Here is a 26,548-nt window from a genome sequence, read left to right on the forward strand (position 1 = left end):
ACGAAAATTGTTATCCAACTTTGCAATGTTAAGAGTTTGCCAGAACTTATAATTATTATGTTTCGATATAGAATAGTGAACAATGTATATGGATGCCATTGCTACGTTGAATAGTAATAAATATTGAACTAGGAAAAATAAATGAAGAGCTCGAAAATTAAGTTTAAAAAGAAGTCGTCTTTCTGTCACTTGTCTTGTTTCACAACTTTGAAGATTGTCAATTAGTTCAATGGACTATTGTACCCAATTTTATAGACAGTAAGTTATAACACAACAGCTTGGGTACAAACTAGTCATCTAAAATATCTCCTCGTCATCATGTAATCATTGTAACGACGATCAAAGATCAGTGTAACCAACTGTGAAATTATAGGTCCAGTGATTTGCTATGTACTGCAGTGTTAGAACAATTAGTCACTACTAGGCAGACCCTGCGGATTCGCCCGCATTCTGATACAATTATTGTATGAACCAGGTTCAAACGATTTCTATAATATTCTACATTCACCTAGTTATCTTAAAACCAAAGTTTATCTAAGTTTGTTTAGATGTTTTCAACGTGAAGGTATAACAAAGTTATTAAGCATACGCACTTATGTACTCACTTATATACTCACTTATGTACTCTCTTATGTACCCACTCATCTTATGTAGGTACTCTCTTATGAATTCATCTTATGTACTTCTCTTATATACTCTCTTATGTACTCTCTTATGTACTCTCTTATATACTCATTTATGTACTCACTTATGTACTCTCTTATATACTCATTTATGTACTCACTTATGTACTCTCTTATATACTCCTCTTACATAGTCCTCTTATGTACCCACTCATCTTATGTAGGTACTCTCTTATGAACTCATCTTATGTACTCCTCTTATATACTCTCTTATGTACAAAGCAAAGTCATTCCCCGTCAATCAATTATTTTCATAACCAATGAATTTAGGCCGTTAACGTTAAACACAGCGTCATCTATGTATTGACAACAATACATGAAAGGATGTCGGATAGATTGATAATGTTATCAATGAGCAAGTGATGTTGACCTTTCAACGCACACAATAGAGGAGTTATCTCGTGACAAAGATTATTATGTCATAAATCATGGTTGGTATAAGCAGAAAACAAATTAAAAAATCAGCGCATTTCTCACATTGTTTCCAAAGATCAAAAACAAATTACTGTACTGCAAATTATATTATTATTGTAGAGGTATTGTTCAATTTTCTTTTTGTCTGTATTCTGTGTATGCAACTTGTACATAAACTGTTAAATAAATCAACAAAAAAATACAGTATATTTTACTATTTGACAATTACCTCCTTTTTAGAAGTCGGTTACAAGTGGAATCGAGTGCATGCGTGCCATTTAAGCAAGAGCTAAGTTTGGCTTCCTAGTGCAAAAATATCAGGTTAACACATCCGTACTACAGAAATAGCGTTATTTATGAAATCTAGTGTTTTTAGACACTGATACTGAATACACTAAAGGCCATTCCCAATATTCAAGCTATCTATTCATTTGCTTACCAGAGATAGGCATTTAACATTACTTTTATGGAGCTAACGTCAACATTTTATCTTTGATATACATAGATAGATTGCATATAGGGAACGGCCAGTTACAGCAGTTATATCACTAATAACATTTGTTTATACCGGTATCTACAAAACCAGCTATAAAAAAACTGATAGCGACCGCCAACCTTGATATTCAAACTCGTTGCTCACAACTCATTTTGCATACATTACTGTCTCAATATAAAAGGTTATTTGCCATAATCTTGATATGCTATCGATGTATTATGCCAGTGTGAAATAAATCTATACCTACCTATGTGTGATTGGCTATTATCTGCGTTGAAAAATTATGTTTCTCGCCAGTCTTAAGTCACAATTCTATGCGATTGTACGGTCCTTAGCTGTAGATTTGTTATTAAACAACTTAAATGTTTTAAATACAAGTGTTTTATAAATAAACTGTGTTTGTGATAGTAAGTGGTTTGTTTGAGTGTTTGTTCGTTCGTGTTAGTTTATGTTATCTTATGTTGCGTTTTGTTGTGTGAGTATTTTGTTTATTATTAGTTGAATAAGCTGTTTATCTATACTAGTATGATACAGAGGATACAATTTCTTGTTTTTCTGTGCTCTGGCTCCGAAACTACTGAACCCATTTGAAGAATTCTCTCACTGATGGAAAGCTACACTTTTCCCGAATAACATAGGCTATACTCTCGTTACGGGCAGTAGTTTCCACGGGACGCGGGTGAAATCGCGGGAAAACAGCTAGTTTTAAATGTCTCGATTTTTCTATTTTGATCATATGTTCAAAGTTTGCCTGTACCAACCTTATTTTCTAATTAAAAAGTTGGCTTTATCAGTTCAGCCGTTTTTACAGTGAAACGTAACAAATATACCTACTGAATGACTTTCTCATTTGTAACTTCAATTATAAATTGATTACACGATTTAAAAACGTGTGTCATGTTTCATTTATGACTTTCATGAGACTAATTATAACGTAATTACTATGTAGTAGGTATATTATTTAATTTATATAATTTACGTTGTCATTTAATTATTTTAAGGAAGGTCAGTTTTATATACTGTTTCAAGAATAGTTGAATATAACAACCCTTGTATTTTTTACTGATGGGCAGTTATTATTTTCACGTGTAGGTACGGTCCTGTCTGAATTAAAATCTTTAAGAGATGATATTGGTAAATACAAGTATAAGAGGAAAGTTTCTTTAAAAACATTAGAATAAAAAAGAAACACCGTTTTAAATTAATAAATATGAAGCGACCTTTATTATTTTTCATCTGTTTTGCTTTAAAAAGAACCATTTTTTGTGCAAATGTTATGCATTTAATCATGCAAGCGTACCGGTTGATAAACTTATAAACCAAATGACCTTCACAATCTGGCATTTAGAACTTAATTTTTTAATTAGAATGGTCTTAAAAATGTGGTAATTTCGACTTGAAATATGGAATTTGAGAAAAGCCAGCAGACCTTTATAAATGTAGTTTTTATACAGTATCCCTCAGAATGATAAACTTAGCTAATCTGGTATAGATTTAAAAATAAATCAAGATAAAAAATAAATGAATAAAATAAATGATAAAGTTGATGTTTTTTTGATCGAACGTGCTAATCTCAGTAGCTAACTACTTAACTACGAGACAGATTGTAAAAAATATTTTAGTGTTAGATAGCCTATCTATCAAGGAAGTCTGTTTAGTCTACATTTTATCCAGGTGCGTGAAGTAGTTTCACTTTACATGGGTTAGAAAATGCTGGCAAAAGATATTATGATAATATACATGAATAAATTAAGTATCCAAGACAGTTATAATCCTATAAGCCACATATATTAACTTCTATATTAACAGATTAATGAATGAAGAAGCAATTTATTTTAAATGCCTCTGAAACGAGTATAAACGCTAAACGTATGAAATTTGACCTCCCATACAACCCTTGGGGTTTGGCTTTGATTAACAGTTATATCGAAGTTCATTAAAAGCCGCGGGTTTTGGGTCAGATCAGTAAAAAAAAATCATGATATATTTAAGGATCTGTTTCTCTACCGTAATGACTCGTTCCTCATTTGTTTTGTTAATTTCTTGTAAACTCATTTCTTTTGTTTTGTTATTGTGTAATATTAGTTGTGTTTGTATTTTTTTATTTGTATATTGTATTTATGTTTGGTGGATTACGGCATGAACATACCTCTATAAGACCTATTTTTATACTTAACTGTGTATCACGAATAAATTATTTGATTGATTTAATGAGTAAATGTCTTATTTTATCCATCTAGGTACGGGCAGTAGTTCCCACGGGACGCGGGTGAACTCGCGCGATAACCGCTAGTAGGTAATATAGGGATGAACGTGGAAACTAAAACCCAATTATATTAGATAATTAGTCGTAATACTCCATTAAATAGGCAAAAGCACTCGTGTGCAAAATGCCAGTTAATTCGCAAACCGAACCGACCACATAGCGGCTATTGTCGGCTACCACGTGTAACACAGATAATACAGCTTAGAGCATTGAACTAACCGGAACCGCTAGGAGCACAAACTGTTGGAGAAAGGCTGCCAATTTTTACAATTTAGCTCATTCTTGCATTTCAATAGTAACAAACACAAGTATAATCTTGACGCACATATGCCTACGGGTACCTATCATGTCATTTGTTTAATTTGTTTAATTATTATGTCGCAGGAATGCGCTCGATTTTCAAAAAATCTGTCACGGGACATCCTGCCTATCTGACTCCTCAACCAGTTACCCGGGCAACCCAATACTCTTAGGTATAAGACTGGTTGTCAGACTTACTGGCTTCTGACTACCCAAAACTACAGAAGATGTTGCTTTTATTTTTTTCTCGTTCATGATTGTTAATTAATAATTTTGCTATGCTTTTAGTTCTAAGTTTTTTACTAGAATAGATTTTAATTAAAATGTAAATAATACATCTATCTATAAGGTTTTATTCGAAACATTTGATATTTATATATGAGTAACATAGTAACAATTAATGTTTATTTGAATACGCATTTAATTTTTCTTTTAAACGACGTTTTATTAAAGAAATTAGCTAGTTACCTATTCATTTCCCTAGAGTGTTCAAGATATTAGAAAGTTAATCTAGTCTAGACTTAGAATAGGTCAGATTAGCCAACAAAATTGCCTCTTTATTATATTAGAATATCATTATGAAAGGTCAAACTAGTATTTCAATAAACGAGGTCCAAAAAATAAGGTTCTATTTAAAAAAGAAAAAGAAAACATTTTAAAACAGGTACCTTAGTTTTTTTTTTTGTGATTCCCAAAATAAATCAATTTGATTCTAAAACGTGTTATCATAAAGATAAACAAATTAATAAAACTCTTAAAAATACAACAACAAAAATGAAGTCATAATCTCAAACCGGATTTGTTATTTTTATCAATATCTACTGAACTTAAATCTTGTAGATTAGGTATCTACATTGTTTTTATTTATGTATCTAACAATTTTATAACGTTCAAAGTACACTTATATCACGAATGTTATGAATGTTGGGAAACCCCTTGGACTTTGGTATCTTTGTGTGAAATAATAGTTGGTTTACTAGCTTCCCAGGGCGGCTTCACTCGTATCCCGAGTGTTTTGCTTCCCTGCACGAGGATAGAAAGTTTCTTAAGTGCAAACTGTAGACTAAACAGTCGGCCGATAGATGTCCCGATGGAAGGCAATTATTTTTAAAGAAAACCTTGATTCCAACCAAAGTTTTCAGTCGGTTTGACACGCGCTCAATATCTGATCTTTGTAATGTGCGTACTACCAGCCGTCTTCATACTGATTTATGAGCCCAAACAAACTATCGTCGAACTAAAAGTTTTCGATGTGGGTGAAATGGGTACTCTTGAACCAACATCTATCAAACTTTCACATTTATAATGTTAACTGGAACGCACAAGGTCCAGAGTACAATTCTTGATCACGTATACTATAACTGTTGGGAAACCCCTTGGACTTTGCATCTTCACTCTCGGCAACAGTTGACTTATTACGATTATATATACGAAAGTATAAAGTCCAAGATTCAAAGCCGTTGACTTGTCCTACTTAAGTCGTGAGAAAAGTATTTACACAATGACTTACAGTTATTTTTTTACTGATTCATTTAATATACCACTATTTTCATTTGTACTTACGTCATTGTAAAGTAGAAGTTTTGCGTAGTTTAAGTCCTATTAACCTCATACCTAGGTAACTGGTTTGAGGAGGTCAGATAGACAGTCGCTTAAAGAATAACACTGGTTAGATTGTAAGATCGGAAAACCCCAAAAATGGAAAAGGCTAGACATTTAATATGTTTACGTAAATAGATAAGTGATTTAAAATATTATCAAGGAAAACGCACTGTGTTTTGACATTTAATTTAAATTGATAGTACAAATAATAATGGTTTTTCAAATACACATGGAAAATGGTGGCGATGAAATTGCCATCATGGCTACGGCACCTAAATGTCATATTTGATAAGATACTTAGATAAAAGATAACATGAGGTAATAGCTACACAGATAATTCTCTATTGTACAACATTATAAAAATAAACAACAGAGGAAATAATAACTCAAAGCAAAGTTAAATTGACGGTTTTATCGCCAAAGAGTAAATTTCTTCCATACAAATAAGTAAAGGAATAAATATAACAAGATAGATTATAAACAAATTAATAACACTGGGTGTTATTTTTATTTCTCACCTCCAATAAATTTTAAAATTATTAAATTATTTAATAAATTTCAAAGTAAAACTTGAAATTATTTACTTTCAGGGAGATAACAAAGTTCCTTCATTGATTGATAGAGTTAGCCAACTATTTAGTGTCAGGTCATTCTCTGTACGTTAACTATTCTAGACGGAAAGTTTCGACCGGTCACCAGATCACTTTAGGGAGTCTAAAGTCCAAACTGTTTAACACTTTGACCAACTATGTCGATTAGAAAGTGTATAGTAATATACATGAACAAACCGGAGTTCAGTTAAAGGCTCCGAAACTATTGAACCGAAACTACAATTTTCCCGAGTACGTAGCGTAGGCTATATTTTATCTCGGACAGTATTTAATATTACCTATGAACGTGAACGTCAAAATGTGTGGAATAACTTTTAAGATGCAGCTTAAATCATCTTCTAGATGTAAAAAGGCCATTGTTGATGATAGCAGTAGTATTGCTTATCTACATCACATCGGACACACACATCTACATCGGAATATCACTATACTCTATTCCGGAGGAAAGTATTTCCATCAGTAAGTAGGTCGATAGTTTGCCTACTGCTGATAGTTTCCTCGTGGATTATTTAGATTAAAAGTGTAATTGTGAATCCAATTAAAGTTTTTAGCAGGTCTGATGCCGACTGATTATCTGATTCGATCAAGCTACCGGGTGACAAAAAATTTGTAGTATACGGGCTCTCTCGCCGTTGTGAAGTTGTGTTGAGTTAACTATTCACGTTGAAGTTTTTAACCTTGAAATAACGATTTAAACTTGAATATAGTTTACATTATAATACATAAAGAACAAGAATTCTAAAAATAAAAATAACATTTGAAATATATCTAGCGTCCAAAATAGTCTTCCTTATTCAAGTCACTATGAAACATTATGATATATTTAAGCTATTTACGAAAGCTATTTATTTCCATAAGAAAGCATATACTTTGTATGTTTCTACGCCTACAGGGGCTCAACGAACATAGACTGTATATATTTTATATTTATAAATATATTTCCATTAAAATAATTCCCTAACAACAGACTTATTCACCATCATACAATATAGTGTTCCAAAAATATATTTAAACACAAAGAATCCGTATTTATAGCCTTTATTTATTCCTATGAATACAACTCCTGAAATACATACTTATCATGTTTCTATAAGAAATCGCTTTTACCCGGCTTCATCCGGGCTAAGGAAAGTTTTGTTTATAAGATACTTGTTGAAGTTTCAAATTTTAATAGATATTTACATATAAAAACTATTCTAGTAAAACAGGTTGAAGCTAATTTCTAATTATAACATCATCTAAAATAAAACACTAACGGCTAACAATTTAGGCAGTTCACCTCGAAATAGTCGAACGTTACTTAAAGTTCTACTTAAAAATAAGTATATCGTTGATGTGACACATATAAAATTATGTTTGAGCAGTAGGTATTAAAAATTTTGTGACGTTCCAGTATTAGGCCGTCAGCAACATAAAATAAATAATGAAAATAGTAACAGAAGTAAAACTACTTAGTAATCTGTGGTAACAGTGTTTTCACATTGGGGGACTATCCGCTCGGTTATACTGCGCGACTCTGCTTAGTTCACTTTTGTACAGGCAGTGGTCGATTGATTGTTACACGCGCGTAGGAACCGAGATATTTCACTCGGATTTGCCAATGTGAAAAGGCTGGTATTCAGTTCCAGACATTTGTGATTTGCGCCTAATCCGCGGTCAATGTGTCTATACTTCTACATACAAGTATTATTAAATATCTATCTAATGGTAATAAATTGTTAGCTGTACGCGTACTTCGCCTACCTATTGACGTAAAATGACTATTGACGTAAAGTGATACGTTGTAGTTTGTAGACCCTTTAGAGTTAATCCGACACGAAGGGGATAAAACATACTTCCTGCCTTTATCCCAATTTTTATTTGGTCAATATAAACCCACATTTTCATCTATAATATCTACGGATAAGTATGTTTATCTCATCGGAGAGGCCAGGTATTACACCCACGTGCCACAGTCCTGTAAAAGGGAACAGCCCATAGCCATTAATTTGACCACATTCGCAATCCGCTGAGATGGTCAATTGTAACCGTCGTCAGCATTTTAAGGGTTAGGGATCCTGATTACAATGTATGTTTGTTCTGGAAATTAGGACAATGAAGTTTATGGGGATTTTCATTAAAAAAAAAGTGTTATTCAGATCACTTATTTAAGTTGGTTAAACCATTCGAAAGAGCGTTTTTAGTATGGTCAGATAAAACGTTAACTATTTCATTAACCGTTTCTACTGCTCTGAAACTTTATATATGCTTTATTTTTTATCTAATCCTTTCTTGTATTTTATATAATTGATATTTATTTATTTATATGTATTATTCATTAAAATGCGCCAAGGGCAAAAAATAATCTATTAAAATAATATTTTACAATCATGTTTGCTAATTAAACACACAGTGATTTAAATCAAGGAAACGGCATCAATTATTTTCATTAGATTTTATATGTATGTAGGCGGTTTTCGGGGCGGTCAACCGATCTAGCCAGGATTTAAATATGATGGAAACATAGATTATACTCTTATTATGTAATCTGTACTAACTTTAAAAAAAGAGGAAAGATTTTGTTTGTACCTAAAACGTAAATGTTCCGAAACTATTGAACCGATTTGATAAATAACAGGCAGTAGGTAGTTCCCATGGGACGCGGGTGAAACCACGTAAAATGGGCTAATTTTGTATTTAACTTATGTTTTCCTAAGAAGTGCCTCTCCAAGCTATAAACCACAAGCAGATATCGATTTATCAGACAATGCAGTGGCTTATTGTTGTACACAACAGATTGCCGCGAAACAGAAAGAGAAAGAAAAATAAAATAAAAATAAATAATGTTTTCCATTGTTCCAGATAATTTAAAAGAAAGTTACGAGAACTTACCAAAATGCTGCTCTCACTAGCGCTAGTGGGCTTCATCACCTTCATACTATGGAGACTATTGTCTGAGGAGGAGAATCCTCTAGACAAGCTGCCAGGACCGAAGAAACTGCCTATTGTAGGAAGTGCATTCGAGTTTATGCGAATGAATCCACGTGAGTACTGGTTTATAGCAATTATATAATAGTGGAAGCTAGTGGAAAATCAAGAGCACGCATGACACATTCAGCGAGGCAAAAATCTGTCACTCAGTCTTTTAACATCACTCTTGGATGTTAAAACTTAACAGTGAATTTTGGGTATAGTTTCTTACTTCCGAACACAGGGATAATGATGATGAACTAAACTGCTTGTGAGGCAAATATGAGGCAGATATTATGCCATTGATGGGCCTCACGATCTACCATGTGAAAGCGCACATAAGCCCTTTAAGCACTTTCACATTAGCAGCCGTGTTATCGCATAAGCATCTTTTGTTACATCAGAGCCATTGTGATTCTATTTATATAACTTCACACATCCGGATAAACAGTAGTATGTCTTTAATCAAAAGGCGTGCCATAAATGAAAAAAAATTGCAAATCAGACCAGTACCTGCCACCTAAAATGAGCATGTTCAAACAAACACACTCTTTTTTAAATATTATTTTAAATATATGTCGGAGGCGAACATCAAGGATGGCACTATCGTCCGACATCAGTTAGGGTAATCAAGCAAAGAGATAACTCAAAGAAACTCAAAATTCAAACGAACTCAAAAGTCAAACGTTTATTCAAATTAGTCAGAACAAAAGACAGCCCCCAAAACGCCCGCCCTTCGCCACTTCCTATGTGTTTTGGCTTGGGGAGAAGAAGTGGCGGAACAAACTCCCCAGCAACACATGTCTGTCTGTTAGGTTAGAAGAACCTTTACACTTTAATTTCAAAAGACACTTTACACACTTTACAATATGGATGTACAACAGTACTACAACACTAGGCAATAACACTAGACGTGACGTAAGGCAGTTTCGAGATGTGTGCAACACGACGACTCAACGAAGACTGAGCTCCGCGGACGCCACGCCGACCACCACGACTCTGCCAAGCGCGCCAAAATGTTGTTTCACCGGAAACGCCACCAGAGGGCGCGCTTGCGTGATGTTTAGTGTCCGTACTAATGACAGTCTCCGACACGGCCATCCTGCGTTGACCACGTCCTCGTGGTCGTTTAATCTGCAACAACACAAACACAGCACAGTATGCACAGTACAACCTCGGCCACTCCTGACCACAACAGTAGCTTGTCTCATTCCAATTAAACTACACAACGGGGAAAGTAAAAATACTCTACGCTCTACACTTCGTAACGTTTTAACTACTAAATCACAACACACACATACCACAGCCATGTACCATCGTCATCATAACCACAACTGTAAACATACTCTAAGCTTACAAAAAAAACTCCAAGTAAAAAAAACTAACGCCACGGCTATCCAGCCGAAAAGCAATCACATTGCTCTCACACAAAACTTAGTACGCATGTCCACCCAGTGGACAGCCCGTGTACACCACCCCTGCGGTTACACGCTACGGTCTCCATAGACCACGACCTCCGCCAGAGACTACTGGTACGGTCGAACACATTACGGCCGTTAGCTTAATTTACTCAAACCTTCTAAACTTGATCATCATCATTATCAACACGATCATCCATTACATCAATTTCGACTGGTACATGACCTTCTGGCATTTTCCTAATCTATCGTGAGCAAATTTGTAAGTACGTTTACAATTCAAAGCTTTAATGTGTAACGATCACCTTCCAAAACTTCGATTTCTCTAAATGGACCTTTGAATTTCGGATCTAATTTTGTCTGATCAATCTAAACATTTTCAATGCAATAGAATGCTTTCACCTTGTGCGATGACATGCGATGTCCTGGCCTGCCGCAACTCATACGGCCTCCACGACAAATCCGGGGGAGGATGACGCTCCAAACAGCAACTGCAGCGCACCTCGCCCGCCGCTTGACTAGTGGACCTCGTCTTGTTCTCCAGGCTCGGTTCACCTTAGATGTTATCTGTTAAGTCAGAAATGGAAAGTGCTTAGGCATCAAATATTGACAACATATGGGTCAGCAACAAACCTTCTCGATGGTAAGACCTAAACACATGTTATGGGTTTTAAGAATAGCAATCACCATTTAAATGAAGAAACTAGTTACATTAAATTCTAAGCACGAAATCAAAGAAAGATTGAATTGCTAGTCAGACTGAACTTGTAAATTACAAAATCATTACAGCTACGGTTGTCATTCACATCAACGCCTTCTACTCGATAGGCTTCACAAAACCGTCGTGTCCCTTAGCCGAGCTCTCAGCCCATCCTGGCCTCCTAGGGACCACAACCACAACTATAGTGACATGACACCAACTGTACCACAGATGTATACGGGTCTCTTCCTGGTCACCCCGATGCCGTCACACAGGCCAACGAGTCTCTTCCAGGTCACCTCGATACCCATCTTAGGTACAGCTTAACACAATAAAAACAACAGTACCGCAGATTTTACATAGGTCTCTTCTTGGTCACCCCGATGCCATCACACAGGCCAACGGGTCTTTTCCAAGTCACCCCGGTCTCCATCATTGGTACAACTTAGCGCAACGAAATTACAGAGTAGGTGAACGTAACACTTTACCAAAAATCTATCGTCTGATGCACAATTCAATCAAATGACGCAAAAACTGAAATATTCTAACTTTAGGATATTGATGAGATCAGATAACTAATAATTTTCAACTCTGGGATCAAACCTGTGAACCTAGGTTTCTGATTATCTACGATTCCACCAATTAATAAGCAATACCACTAAACAACGAGACTGAAACTGCCTCAAGTTTAAAAATGTCGTAAGACAAATAACCTCAAAATAAAGCAAAAATGGATCGGTCTCACCGGGTTTCCACTCAACACCTCAACGCGCATGACGATGCGCACATCGCTATGGCGCGCAGTACAGCAAGGCTTTCGCGGACGTGAAGCCACGTAGATGCACGAGCACCAACACTCCGACCTCACGATGACACGTCAGGCTCCTGGCAGCTGGGATGCTCCGCAGTAATTTTGTCGCCAGATTGCACAATAACCACCGTCATTGTTGAAACATGAAAAAAAAAGACAGATTCGGTTAATTTTCTAGCATACCCTCGATAACTAGCTTGACATGTAACAATGGAAAACGATACCATTACCATAACCGTGGTTACCATACTTGTACCTTCGCTGAAATTCTTAATAAATCTTCTACTACAAACTTCATTTCAAATTATCGACGTTACATTTTTTTTTTGTTAGTGGGTAGAAATTTATCTTCGCATGGCAAATTCGAAACGCATGTGGGCATTCGGATTGCATCCCACTTCTGATGTCGGAGGCGAACATCAAGGATGGCACTATCGTCCGACATCAGTTAGGGTAATCAAGCAAAGAGATAACTCAAAGAAACTCAAAATTCAAACGAACTCAAAAGTCAAACGTTTATTCAAATTAGTCAGAACAAAAGACAGCCCCCAAAACGCCCGCCCTTCGCCACTTCCTATGTGTTTTGGCTTGGGGAGAAGAAGTGGCGGAACAAACTCCCCAGCAACACATGTCTGTCTGTTAGGTTAGAAGAACCTTTACACTTTAATTTCAAAAGACACTTTACACACTTTACAATATGGATGTACAACAGTACTACAACACTAGGCAATAACACTAGACGTGACGTAAGGCAGTTTCGAGATGTGTGCAACACGACGACTCAACGAAGACTGAGCTCCGCGGACGCCACGCCGACCACCACGACTCTGCCAAGCGCGCCAAAATGTTGTTTCACCGGAAACGCCACCAGAGGGCGCGCTTGCGTGATGTTTAGTGTCCGTACTAATGACAGTCTCCGACATATATATCATTTAAATAAAATTATAATTTAATTTAAATTATAACTCTAAAATGGCTGAACCGCTTAACCTTAAAATGAAAGGAGAGGTAGCTTAGACCCCGAAGAAGGACATAGAATAGTTTTTCTCACTATCCGGCTACAGGAAGCAGTCATCAAACGACGCAAGTGAAACCGCGGGTGGAAGATAGTGAATATAGATTATATTAGCAAATGAATGACTTTTATTGAAATTAGCTTACCAGAACTTAATGAACCAATTTCTCTTCCTAGAAATCTTCAGGCAAATTATTCAGCAATTACTACTACTTTGATAATGTTCCGACATCAATGCGAATGGATAAAAGCTTCCTAGAAATGCCTTAAAGAAACCCAATTTAATTTTTAACACGCTTTTATTAGGTCGACCTGCATATAGCTAAGTATGTAATGGAAACTAGGTAACTAATTTAACTACCTATCTTCCAAGGATTGTAGCGTCATAGAAATTGCCAGCTGTATGTAGTTCTGATGACAATAAAATATTACGGTACGGTCGAACTGATCTGATGATGGTGGCGGAAGATATGAACTGGAACTTCATGATGGAACATCGTATCAACTGTGTTTGGACTTGTTAGAAAAGTCTTGTAATAAACTTTGACACGATTCAGTTTAGCATTTATAAAATATTGCTTTTCTAGTATTTAATACACGGTTAAATTAAAGTGGCTTTGCTATAGTATCTTTGTTACAATAATAGGTTTATCGAACAGTATAATTTGTCCAATTGTCATTCCGTCTTGGCAAGCGACTTGATCAATACTCGTGCCTTCTCTGTGGTAACAGCTGTCTTTGTGTAGACTTAGTTAACAAAATGACTTACAATACCACAAAATAGACTTTACTATACATGTTGAAGGAAGACTTGAGGAAAATACGTTTATTTACTAGACAACATAAAAGTACAATGCTGAAAATACAATCGGCTAGGAGGGGTTTTTACACCATCTATAAAATAAACTAATAGTTCAAGATTATTAGGAAAACACGCTTTTATAAAAGCACGTAATAAACAAAAAACCGGCCAAGTGCGAGTCGGACTCGCGCACCGAGGGTTCCGTACAAATCCTGTATAGATAAATTTTCTAATAAGTCCAAACATAACTATGAAACGATGTTCCACCATGAAGTTAAAGTATTTCGGCTCATTCATTCGATCAGTTTGACAGTAAAATATGATTATCAAAACTGAATATTTATAATGTCATTATTTTACTTAATGTAAAAATATAAAGTTTAATATGCTTTTAAATTCGTTATAATAATATAATAAGGTACCTTATAAATTATATCTAGGTACAAATAAATAATTTAGGCTAGTTGGCAAATACTAGTTTCTTTGATTCAAATGTATGTACTTATTTTCACATAGACAGGTAATTACATACACTATTTACAAGTTAAATAGAAACAGCCTATGAATTCTTAAATTGTAAGACCTATATTTATTCATTAGGCTACTAATTTATACCCTAACTAGCTGATACTCGCGGATTCTCCCGCATCCCTAGGGAACAACTACGCGCACCCATAAGCGCATAAATCCCTCCATAATATTTCCTTACACTGAAATAATTTTATAAATCGGAATTTCACCAAACAAACAAACAAAAAAACCTAGCTACTCTAGGGCATATTTTGAGATCTCCAACAGTGAAACAATTTTTTTAAATTTCACAACAGTGAAAGGTTTTCTGACCAATTTGTTTGTAATCAACCTGTTTGTTGGTTGTAACAAATGTTTCATCTTTATTATGAAAGGTATAGAAAAATAAGTAAAGCACTTTTTGAAATACGTGACACGTAAATAAGTAAATTATACATTAGTAATGTTCTAAGTATGATACGCGAGTGTCATGAATAAATAAGTAATCGGATAAGCTAGGGAAACAGAAATCTGGTGATATTGTATTCAATTCAATTTCTTAGGAAAAACTCTACCTTCTCATAAACAATTCTTTTAGTACTTAATATTTGTATACGGCACAAAAATGTGCTGGTTTGGAGTTGGTATATACGACGCACCTGAAGGAAAATAGTTTTAGTTTCTTATCAAGTTTACTCAGTCTCCGATTTCAAAAACCAAATTAATATTGATCGCATAACAATATATATATTTTTTACTGATATTATACCAACTTGTACTTTGTAGGCAAAGCTGTTGAGAGCCGTTAGGCTATCCGCTCACGTCAGACTTTTTGTAGGACAGATAATCGGACCAACTTTTTGTAGTCCGTCTGCACTCCACTGTTGCTATCAATGTGTTCCATTCTCATCCTACAAAAGGTCGGTCACTGATTTATCGGACGTGAGCGGACAGCCTTAGTCTAGATCTCCCTTTACAAATGTCATGTGTGATACTTATGCCACCCCCAGACGTTCGCTGAGGGCTTTACGTTTGTCTGATCCTAGCCTGAGGCGCGCTCGACATAATTACTTGGTTGTATGTAACCTTTATAGAAATTGTTATCATAATTTATTATTCCATCTATTTCGATATTAGTTTGTAGTGTGTAATTATCTATACTTCTATATAAGTATAGAAGTATAGATAAGTATAGAAGTATAGATTTCAATATATAATAATATATGTATAATAAAGGGGAAATATTTTTTGGTTATTGGTTTGTTCCCTAAAGGTTTTGAAACTAGTGAACCGATCTAAAAATACTTTCACTATTGGAAAGCTACACTCTTCATCGAGGCTTAGGCTATATTTTATCCTGGAACACGCAGCATTTCTTACGGGATGCGGGTGAAACCACAGGAAATCAGTGTGCTCATCTAGAGTACAGAAAAAACAAAAGAAATGGAAATACTGGTTCTTGTGTTTAAATCAGAAAGATTATGACAACTAAAATAAAACGATAAACTATTTAAATTAATTAAATAACAAATGATAAAGAAAATGTACAACAAAGTTGTGGTTTTGATATGCAAATAAAACTTTTTGTATTGTTTATTTAAAACTCAATTTATTTTCATTGACATCAATTTCTTAAGAGGACGAATTGGAATTTTTGGCGCCAAGGATGTCAATTTTTCTCAGTAAATACAAAACGGATCAAAATACAACTTGGTTACCTGAAAGTTCATGATATAAGCCTTATTTTGTTAGTTGTAGAAACATGATTAGGTAACTTTTATAACAGAGAAAAATATATCAAACATACCTCTTTTTAAAAAGAGATTCACATATTATGGGCAAACGGGACCGATTTAAGCCTCTTAACTTTTTTAGTAGTTGAGTATATACATACTCTTTAAAATGGTAGTAGGAATTTTTATTAAATTATCATTTCTAAATATTAAAATTACAAAACCATTTTGTCGCTTACGACTTTTAGTTATAAGCTAGCGCGCGTATTGTTATCCTCGCCCCGCTCAGACGCTCCGACCCCTTTTGGCGCCTTAGATGCGCGTGCCGGTTATGGAATTATTGTTGACCACTTCCTCGCCTTAAATAAAATAAATAACTTACACTAAAACTAAATAAAATAACACTTTGGCTTGTCTGTTACATTCTCGAATCTATGTATATTTTTGAGAAGGTCTAAATTTTACTAATACATTTACCAAGCGTAGCGTGCGTAGCCTGATAGCTCAGATAAGCATAACGTTCGACGGCGAATATACGAAAATGACCCAAAATAAATGTCGGATTATGCAAAGTATACATTTTACGTATAATGTTATAGTAGGGTATACACGACCTTGCCTTCTAACGTGACTGTAACTTGACTCGGCTTTAGGGTCAGAGCACACGTATCAACTCGTACAAAATAACGAACAAAACATACATGGAGAACAAAATGACGATCGGAGATGTCAAAACGAAAAATCCTCTAAGAAAGTAGCGTCACCAAAATGTGGGTTCTTGGGATACGAGGAAGATTACTGGCTCCGTCCTCAGACGCCTTCTTGGTACCCGATATATTTTGTAATACCAAAAATCATCGACAGTTGCATCTAGGAACCCGAATGCGTTGTTAGTTGACTCGTAAGCGAGCGTTTTGGTCACTCTCACCGTACTTATTTGACCTAGCAGAAGGCGTCTAATTTACCTGCTTTGTGGCATCTCCACTCATCTTTCTTCCGTGGTGATCACCGTATCAACTCGAGGAGTACAGTATCATTTATATGGTGCTCCTTGTTACAACACATACTAATCGGAAACGTAACGTAATCGCCTCGCCTCGGGACAATACGTTGATATGGTTACCATCCTTTGCCGCGTTCAGGAGTTGATAATTATGTGTCAATTCTGCCTTATAGACTTACTTACAAGTGAGTATACAAGTTTTCATACACCTTGTTATAAACCTACTAAACGCAATGAATCAAGTATTTAATTTTCTATTAAAACTTGCCAAGTAATCATCATTAAAAAGTAACTATTTTTAACTGAGGTATGTGTATGGAACTTGGTACTTATTCAGATCTCACTTCTTTTATAGGCGAAGCATTCCCATATTATCGAACTTGGCAGTCTTTCACATTTTTGTTTTGGGTGGGATTTCATTTATTTTTGTAAGGTTGTTTATTTTATTTTTTTCTTATGATGAAGTTAGTTAAAGAAATGTCTCATATAAACTATCTTTTAGATTTTTTTATATGCACTATGTTTCTTACAAAGAAATGAACTAGATTTACCAACTGACTGACATGACATGTTATCATATATTATGTTCGTGGATCAAAGTTACACATTCGTTATTTTCGAAAGTGTTTCACACTTGGCCGTTTTCAGATTTTACTTTACTTTGACTAAATACAAACCTTTGTACCATTCGAAGATATATTATATAAATATAGATAAATTTAGTTCGTTTTAGTTCCGTAGGGGTATAAATTTACACCGGGTATAAAACACCTTCATTATTTTGAAACCGACTCACACTTGGCCATTTTCAGATTTTTCCCTTTACCTTGACATAAAGACCTACCTCCATGCCAAATTTCAAGTCAATACGACCATTGGAAGTGGTCTAGGTTTTTGATGAGTGAGTCAGTGAATCAGTGAATAAGTGTATAGTAAAAATAGCGATTTTCTGACGTCAATATCTCAAGACCTACAATAGGTATATTAATGAAATTTTGTATTTTAGATAAGTGAGGGGGTCTCAACAGATACTAGAAATTTGATAGGCGTAAATAAAATAGATTTTGAGTTACAGGGGGGTCGAATTTGGCCTGAAATGGTTCGTGTAATATAACCCACGGCCGGTGTGTCGCCTTTTTTGCTCGAACTTGGCGGACACACTGCCGTGTGTCTAGATTATAAGTCTAAAGAAAGCTATATAGCTTTCGCCAGCAGTATCAATCACGTCCCATGCACATCGCGGATAAAAAGTAGTGTAAAGACTTGTTCGATAAATGGACTATGTAAAATTGGAAAATTTTATCTGTCAGTTTAGTAGTTACTGAGGTTAGCGCGTCTAAGTAAACAAAAACTGCAGCTTATAAAGATTATTACGTATGCTTTCCATTCTCATGATAAATATGTATATCTAGTTTTCATTTATTATTCACAAAGTTATATTGCATTAAAATGCAACAACAGCAAAATATTAATAGAAACTTACTTCAGAACTGAAAGTTACCTAACCAGCAGTAGTTAATTTGTTATTACTAAAATTAACTCGCAAGCAAGTTCAGACGAACTTTAAACTTTAACTGACTTTCGTAACGTTTAACCAGTTAGCATTTAACTAGACTTTTGAAGATAACACGCTTTATTAACTACGTTGTTAGTTTGAATCTTTGGTTAACTGTTGCTAAGAGATTTGAACTTATCTGCAAATATTTTGAGTTTTAATAAATGTTGAGCAGATGAGTAAACGGTATTATATAAAGCAAATAACATTAAAATTACTGCGAATATAAAGACTCACTTCTTCTCCAATTAATTTTGAATCACTTGGTTGATCCCACAGGGGTTTACTGACGAAAATTCTTTTCTTATTGAATCAAATATTCCTCTCTTCCCTCCCGAAATTAATTTTACACTCTGTAGGCGCCAATTAATTATGTAACCAATTGTTTTATAACTTGAGAAGAAGGCAGTGATTGAGCTTTGAAAAATGTTAATTAGAATCCCGATTTATTTCCGAATTCAATTTTATTTTAATCTTTATGATTGAATGGGGAGTGAGTCCATCCTCCGAGCCTTTTTTCCAATTATGTTGGGGTCGGCTTCTAGTCTAATCAGATGTAGCTGAGTACCAGTTTCAAACACCTGTAAAAAGTTATCAAACAAACAACATGACTACATACAGTCATGGACACATAATTAAAGACACTGTTGGAATCTTAAATTGCTGCCGCATTTCATCTGTATTTCTTTTTTCTGATTGCTACTGGAACTTTATTTTCTAATTTAAAATATTTAAGAGGGCATTGTGAAATATTAAAACTAAAGACTATCTTCAGTGATCCTTCGCGACAAGTTTTTTTTCGCTTTATCCGAATCTCGAGCGGTATGAACCATAACGTGGCCTGGCCATATAATTAAAGACACTCCATTTGCTCAGAGGAAGAAATTCAAATTATTAATATTATTGATGGTACTTTTCTATAACAACATTCCCTACACTGTAACTAAGCATACTAATGAGTACTAATATTTGGTTTATTTCCTTTTACCTCAATGACAGCACGACATCCCTAAGCGTGCAAGCGGTCAGTTTTGTTTTAAGTCGCTACGGAAATTTTCTTCCATGCTTCATAAAAATCTATGTAAAATTGATCAATGTTTCATGTATGACTTATCGCCATTGTTTTCTGGCCGATCACCTGTTTTTTTCTATTAAATTTGCGATGGGCCAAACCAAAACCGTCATAAGTTGCTCGATCAAAGAGTCCTTTTCACTACTCTTACAGTGTTTTTCAGAACTTTTCTAATTTGGAAAGCGCTAAGGACCGGTAAATTATGCTTAGCATATAACAAAATGCTATTTCTAAAATATTATAGTACTTGAATTCGCCTATTTTTAATAATATCTTTCTAAAAGATCACCACACCAAGTAGTGGAGAGAAGCCCCACACTATTACTTTTTCGCCTCCTATGTTTGAGAACTTTCTTAGTGTATTTTGGTTCCATCTCATGTTTTGGAGGCGACTAATTTCGATACATTATTTTAGAATTATTCGTATCCCTTTGTTTAATGAGAAAAAATACATTTTGAACACTTGTTAACTGCACCTTTCACATTTGATAGAAATAGCCAACTACAGTATGGACACGCGGTGCTTTTCCAAAAGTAACATCTTCCGATACCCATGCCTTACAGCTTTTCCCGACCCGGTTGTAGTCTAAAAGTTCTGCAGACGCAATTGTCGTTCTTTTAGCATCAGTTGACTCCCAAAAACACCAGTACCGAATCATGTAAATGGTTCACTATTTGCCTATAGCACCGCCTTAAAGTCTGTTTGCGGACAAGTTTTCCTTGGGGTCGGTTTTGAGTTGTTCTCAAACCATGTCTTTTTTAGTGCCATTGATAAGAAATCTTTAATAATACATTTATTACCATGTCCTTACTACAGATCAAGTGGTATGAATAAATCCGTATGTCAAAATATAATATTAAAAAGCCTAAAACATTTTACTTACCAGAATTTTTGTTCTAGTCTTATTGAAGGGACTAAAATGAATTTTTTTTTATGAAATATAGCTAAATTATTACCTAATTCGAGTTTTTATAAGTATTTTACTCACTTCTAAAAAAAAGTATGGCAACTATTTGTATCTTTCGTTTTTTTTTTCTTAACTGGGCTTTAACTGTCTTTAATTAGCTGACCAGCCAAGTATCAGCTACAAAAATTAGTGTTCATTTCCCATAGAGCGTTATATCTAAAGTATTAAAGAAAGAAAATATTTTTTGTCCTTAATATAAAGAACACAATGTAATGTTTGTTTTAATAATTATTACATTACAGTTTATACCGTGCTTAAGCTCATGTCAGTACCATAAATATTTATTTCACTTCTAGTCGGGGGGTGTCTTTAATTATGTGTCCATGACTGTATATAAACTATTTCTTACTGTACCAATATAACAAACGAAATAGGAAATGGAAAACAATGTATGTACCTACCTATGTACAACATTTGCAGTCGGCACGCTTACCGTTGAAGGCAATCCCTTATAGACAACCTTTCATACAAACGAATTGTTCACTTTAAACGAACATGAGCTAGTATGTTCTAGTCTATTCGTGGAATTGTGTTTACGTAAAGTTTAAGTGAAGCTAAAAATATCTCTCGCTATTCCATTTTCAGCAGCTTTTGAACCGGCAAACAGTCAACAGTGGACTTTTAAAACTTTTTGATTTCCATTTTCACACAATGGTAAAATATAATACTTACCTATTCTTTCGTATTATCAGGAGCGTCATAGCAATTTCATAATCCTACTAAAGAACGACAGTTTGTTTTTATTTTTTACTAGCTTCCGCTAGCGGTTTTAACCACGATCCGGATAAAAAGTAGCTTACAGCCTTCCTTGATAAACGGGCATCAACTTCACTGTATCCTCTCCCTATCTAATACTGCAGTGATTTTTCAAATTAGTCCAGTACTTAGTGATATAACCAAACAAATAGCAAGCAAATACACCCTTCAGCTTTAAAGTAAAAACACCTTAGTACGTCGTCAGGGAAACATAACTATTTTTGATCTCAAAGTTCTGGTAGAGGTCCTAAATTATATACATAGTTTAAATTGTAATCAATTAACAATCCAGGTCTTCCTAAACGAGGGTTCTAGAAAGTTCTATTAGTAGCATATTCCTGAACTAATTAGTGTGAGCTAACCTCATTTATGAACACTTGAGTTCACGTTACAACTTTCAAAGCTGGACGTCGGTTGAGTAAAATTAATTTGAACAGCGAATAGTTGTTCCGAGTCGTTGCGTTTAACGAAGCGGTGTGACTATATTTTGTAGCTGTGGTTTAAACTAGAACGGTTTTTACGTCCAATAATTGGATTATGTAGATTTAATTCCTTGTTTGTGAAGCAAGGAAAGAAAAAATCTAAAAGAATTTTTTTTGAGCATTTTTTTTTTTTGAGGATAGGATTACCAGCATTATACGGGTGGTCTTCTCTCGCGCGGAACATAACCGAGCGTATAAGCGGGCCACATTGAACATTTCCGTCGCAAAGTTATTAGCCAGTGGGACTTTAAACTAACAATAAAATATTTTTATGAGGTTGCTGAAGTTTTAGATGATCGGATGATTCGATATAGGTCGCGGGTAAACGGTTCGACGTATGCCACTTCCAACTGGTTATTTCCAAAATCAATAAAGAAGGCATATATTAAGTAGTGGATATCAGCCATACTTAGCTGAAATGATTAAAATGTAATTTTATGATTAAAAACTGTCATACTTTTATTACAGGAGACCTGTTCATAAAAGTCCGCCTCTTCGCTGAAATATACGGTGACAGGTACCTTATCAAGATCCTGGGAAGAAGGATACTGCATGTTCATAATGTCAAGGATGTTGAGGTAATGTAATAAAAACATATTTTCTTACTAGCTTATTGACCCGACCCGAGCGACCTTAGAGCTACCCGAGATTATTGCTACCTGCAAAAAAAGTGCTAGAGGATCTTCTTTCCCATACTTAAGGCTATCCTTTAGATCGGTTCAGTTTTGGTAGAAAATATTTGTTATATTAGTACATAGACTTGTGTATATAACAGATAGCACCCGCATCTTAGCGCCTCGAGCTAACTAAGCACCGCTCCCGGTTACAAAAGGTTTCCTTATCTATATGATGATGATGATGTCCTCCTAGCCGATTATCGGCTACGGCGGCTGTTCTCATGTTAGGAGACCAGCCAACTACGCAGGGCATATTATAGTGCACGAGCATTTGCGCAGACACAGGTGCACTCACTATTCCTTAACTCTCATAGCCCGATGGGACGGCAATCCGACACGACCGGCGAGAGATCAGGCGCAGGACTGACATTTACGTGCTCTCCGATGCACGGGTGTAGCAATCACCAGCTTCCAGGCTCCGGGCTGCTTTTTGTGAAAGTCTTCTAAAACCCACAAAGCGATTTCGGCCCGACTCGGGAATCGAACCCGAGACCTCGTGCTCAGCAGCCGCGCTTGCGACAGCTAGACCAACGAGGCAGTTATCTATATAAATAATATAAAAGTAGGGATATAGATATACTTGTTCCTTCTGGAGCCCTGTGTGTCAGATTCTGAAACTCTTTCGAACAATCTCGTAGCTCTAGCATGCTTCACACATGTCCTAGGGCAACTATTGAACTAGTATACTAGTACCTTTAGAAGTTACCTATGACCATAGCTCATATCCAAGGTTTGATTAATACCTATACCAAATATTTAATATCTAAATCAAATCAGCAATTTAATCCATTAACAGTCAATAGAAAAATTCGAACCCGTATAGAAATAATCAAATAAAAAGAAACTAGACCAACTTTAATAAACTACAGAGCAAACATATCAAACAGAAAATATCCCGATAATTCCTACTACCACGCACGAAAACGTGGTAACCTGTTTTCTTTATCCATTTACCGTGGAGAACTATATGACTAGCGGAGGTGCCATAACGGGAGCCCTAAGAAAGTAGCGCATCAAAATGCGGGTGTGCGGGGGACGAGGAACGTCTGTCCTCGCCCTTATACACTTCTTTGGACACGATAATTTATTGAATAACCAGAAATCGTTGAAAGATGTCTTAAAGAACCCAAACGCCTCGTTAGGTCACTCGCAACTGATAATTTTGGTCATGTCCACCTCCCATCTTTGACCTACAAGAAGGTGCCTGACCTACCTACATTATACCTTCTCTCATCTTTCCTCACTCCGTGCCATTAACTCTCCTGTTTCCAATAAAGCATTTTTGCGGTGACATGACACGTGCGTGTTTCGTGTTTCTCTTCATCCGGGACACAAATTATTTTTGTGGAAGTTAACGGGTTAATGCTGTCATGATCCCGTGTGCAGTGTCACGAATAATTGAAATGCTTTCGTGTAATAAGTTTTTTGTTTGGTCGTCCTAGTTTATGATATTTTTATTAGTGTGAGTAATATTGGTGTAAGTGGGTATGGTGGCGTTTTGTTAAAAAAAAAAACAAAAATCATTTCTTCAAACGTGGCTGCAAAACAGCACTTTTCGAAAAAAAAAAAAATAGAATACCCTTCACCACATCCTATGTGTTTTTCTTTATTTATTAACTAATGTTTGATGGCCATTTGAAGGGCATTTTTTTACAGTATAATTAGCTCCCTGGAATAGAATATTTTATCTTAAAGGTCTTAAACTATTTTCGTTCACAATATGACAGATTTTTTTGCAATCCGCTATAAAAAATGTCCACGTTCACAAAAATACCGATGTCCAATATCCACTCGCAGCTAATATTTACTTTAGAACCTATGTTAGTATATCGGATGGTTTCCAGGTTTTCATTTAGAACAACCACGTTACAATATTGAAACATTTTTGAGGTTATCTGAATCATATTTCAGTTCTATAACATATGGAAATATAACTAGAATACATTTGCATTATTTCGATTGTGGTCTAATATTCCCAGAAATTAAATGCGATCGGTTAAATCAGCCGGCAAAATATAATTTATTTGCATAGATCGGAACGCAAAATGAGCATTCGTCAAATTAGGCGCGGAAACATTTGTAAATGAGGTTATGCATGAATTTAAATAAATAATGCTGAGCGATACAATTAATATGAATGAGTAAAACTCAAATATGATTCAATTAGGATAGGCTTTTTTCATTTTATTGTTGTCCTAAATCTGTCAACAGAATTACGATAAGTTGTTAGAAAAAAAATTGGGTATAAAAATATAAAATGTCTTACAAATGTCTACGACATTTTTGTGTCAAGGCTTGGTCATATTTTATTAATTTTTCAATCAAAACATTCTAGGACAAGGGACAAGAGATTAAAAACCATAATTTTTCGTATCCAGGTATCTTGTTGTCCTAATTTTGGCATTTTTTTCATAGATATTGACTTCTGAAAAGTCATTTTTTTATCCGATGCTTTGGGCGCAATCTATCACATACAAAAATCTACGTAGGTATAGTTACCGGCACGGATATTGGGCTCTCGGCGGAAGAGTGGGGATCGCTTTGCGCACCCGTACGCATAAGGCAATAAGGCAGTAAATCGCTTCTGCGCAGGTGAAGGTCATGTCTCGATATCCGTGCCGATAACTGTACTAATATAAGTTCAATATTGTTCACAGGTCGTGTTAGCTCACTCACGTAATATAAAGAAGAGCAAGCCTTACACATTTTTGGAGTCTTGGCTCGGAACAGGACTATTGCTGAGTAACGGTAAGATGACATTTTGAAACTTTAAAAAATATTTTCTTAATTGAACCACGGGCGGAACTTTAGCGTTTGTCATATCAATATTTAGTAATCAAAGGTTTGGCTATAATGGGCTGCGGGATTATTATAAGGGGTCATTTGTTGATTGCCCATAAAAAAGATTAATTATTATTTTATTTTCATCTACATAATAATATATTGTTCTGCTTTCTTTTATGTACATATTCAGTTATTAATATCTAACCTGTTTGGTAATTACAAAAGCGCTTGTCATCTCGGTTGGCTATTTTTGGCGGTCGATTCGATATTTGAATAATGATTTTTTGATAACTTGAACGCCAAAAATGATGATTCTCCAAAATAATAGAAAACGTAATGAGAAAAACTTGATGGATTAACGGCTGACTGGAGATAGAATTATGATATTAGCCCCATACAAGTTACGTCAAATTCCTGTCTCTAGTAAGCTTAACAATATATAGATAGAATATTTTGAACTGACATTATACAATACCCAATAAACACCCAGAGAAAGAAAGACAGCGTCAAAAAATATTGTTTATTTTAGTCTTAAGGCAAGCCGCAATGGATCATTGCGACGGGTTCGAGTTAATATTAATTTTCTCGACTTGCGGAACTCTAAATGAAAACGCTTTGTCACAAGTTAAAAGGCAGCTAAAAACAAGCTTCCTCACTTGACTTCATATTTTTTCTTGTCGTTGAAAAATCAGGGTTTATGAAGAAAAATATTTTACATCAAAGGTGCTCTCTGTTTAGGAAGATAATAAAATAGAAGACGTACTTTTTTTTGTTCAGTGGTCAGTTAAGGGCTGTAACTTTTTGTGTTTTATTTTGTCTTTTGGACAATTGTCATCAAATTAAAGAAATTCTGCGATGTAATTAAATTGATGTAAAATATTCTTTGAATGCTTAAATACAATATAGGCACTATACATTTTTTTAAGGTTTCTAGGGTTTTT

General features: G+C 35.1%; 1 protein-coding gene across 2 annotated transcripts in view; it reads left to right on the forward strand.

Annotated features, from left to right (window-relative positions):
- The first annotated feature begins 1,871 nt into the window (after positions 1–1,871).
- LOC110378863 (cytochrome P450 4C1) overlaps positions 1,872–26,548 on the forward strand; it is a 49,284-nt gene continuing 24,607 nt past the window's right edge. The window contains exons 1-4 of one of the 2 annotated variants that reach the window (XM_049846478.2): positions 1,872–2,000; positions 9,214–9,395; positions 22,615–22,724; positions 25,481–25,571. In XM_049846478.2, the coding sequence (XP_049702435.2) occupies positions 9,248–9,395; positions 22,615–22,724; positions 25,481–25,571 (349 nt within the window). In that variant the 5' untranslated portion in view covers positions 1,872–2,000; positions 9,214–9,247. Of the gene's footprint in view, positions 2,069–9,213; positions 9,396–22,614; positions 22,725–25,480; positions 25,572–26,548 lie in introns of both variants that reach the window. The other variant, XM_021338275.3, reaches the window with a different exon arrangement.

This window comes from Helicoverpa armigera, chromosome 17, assembly GCF_030705265.1.
Source record: "Helicoverpa armigera isolate CAAS_96S chromosome 17, ASM3070526v1, whole genome shotgun sequence".
Lineage (NCBI taxonomy): Eukaryota > Metazoa > Arthropoda > Insecta > Lepidoptera > Noctuidae > Helicoverpa > Helicoverpa armigera.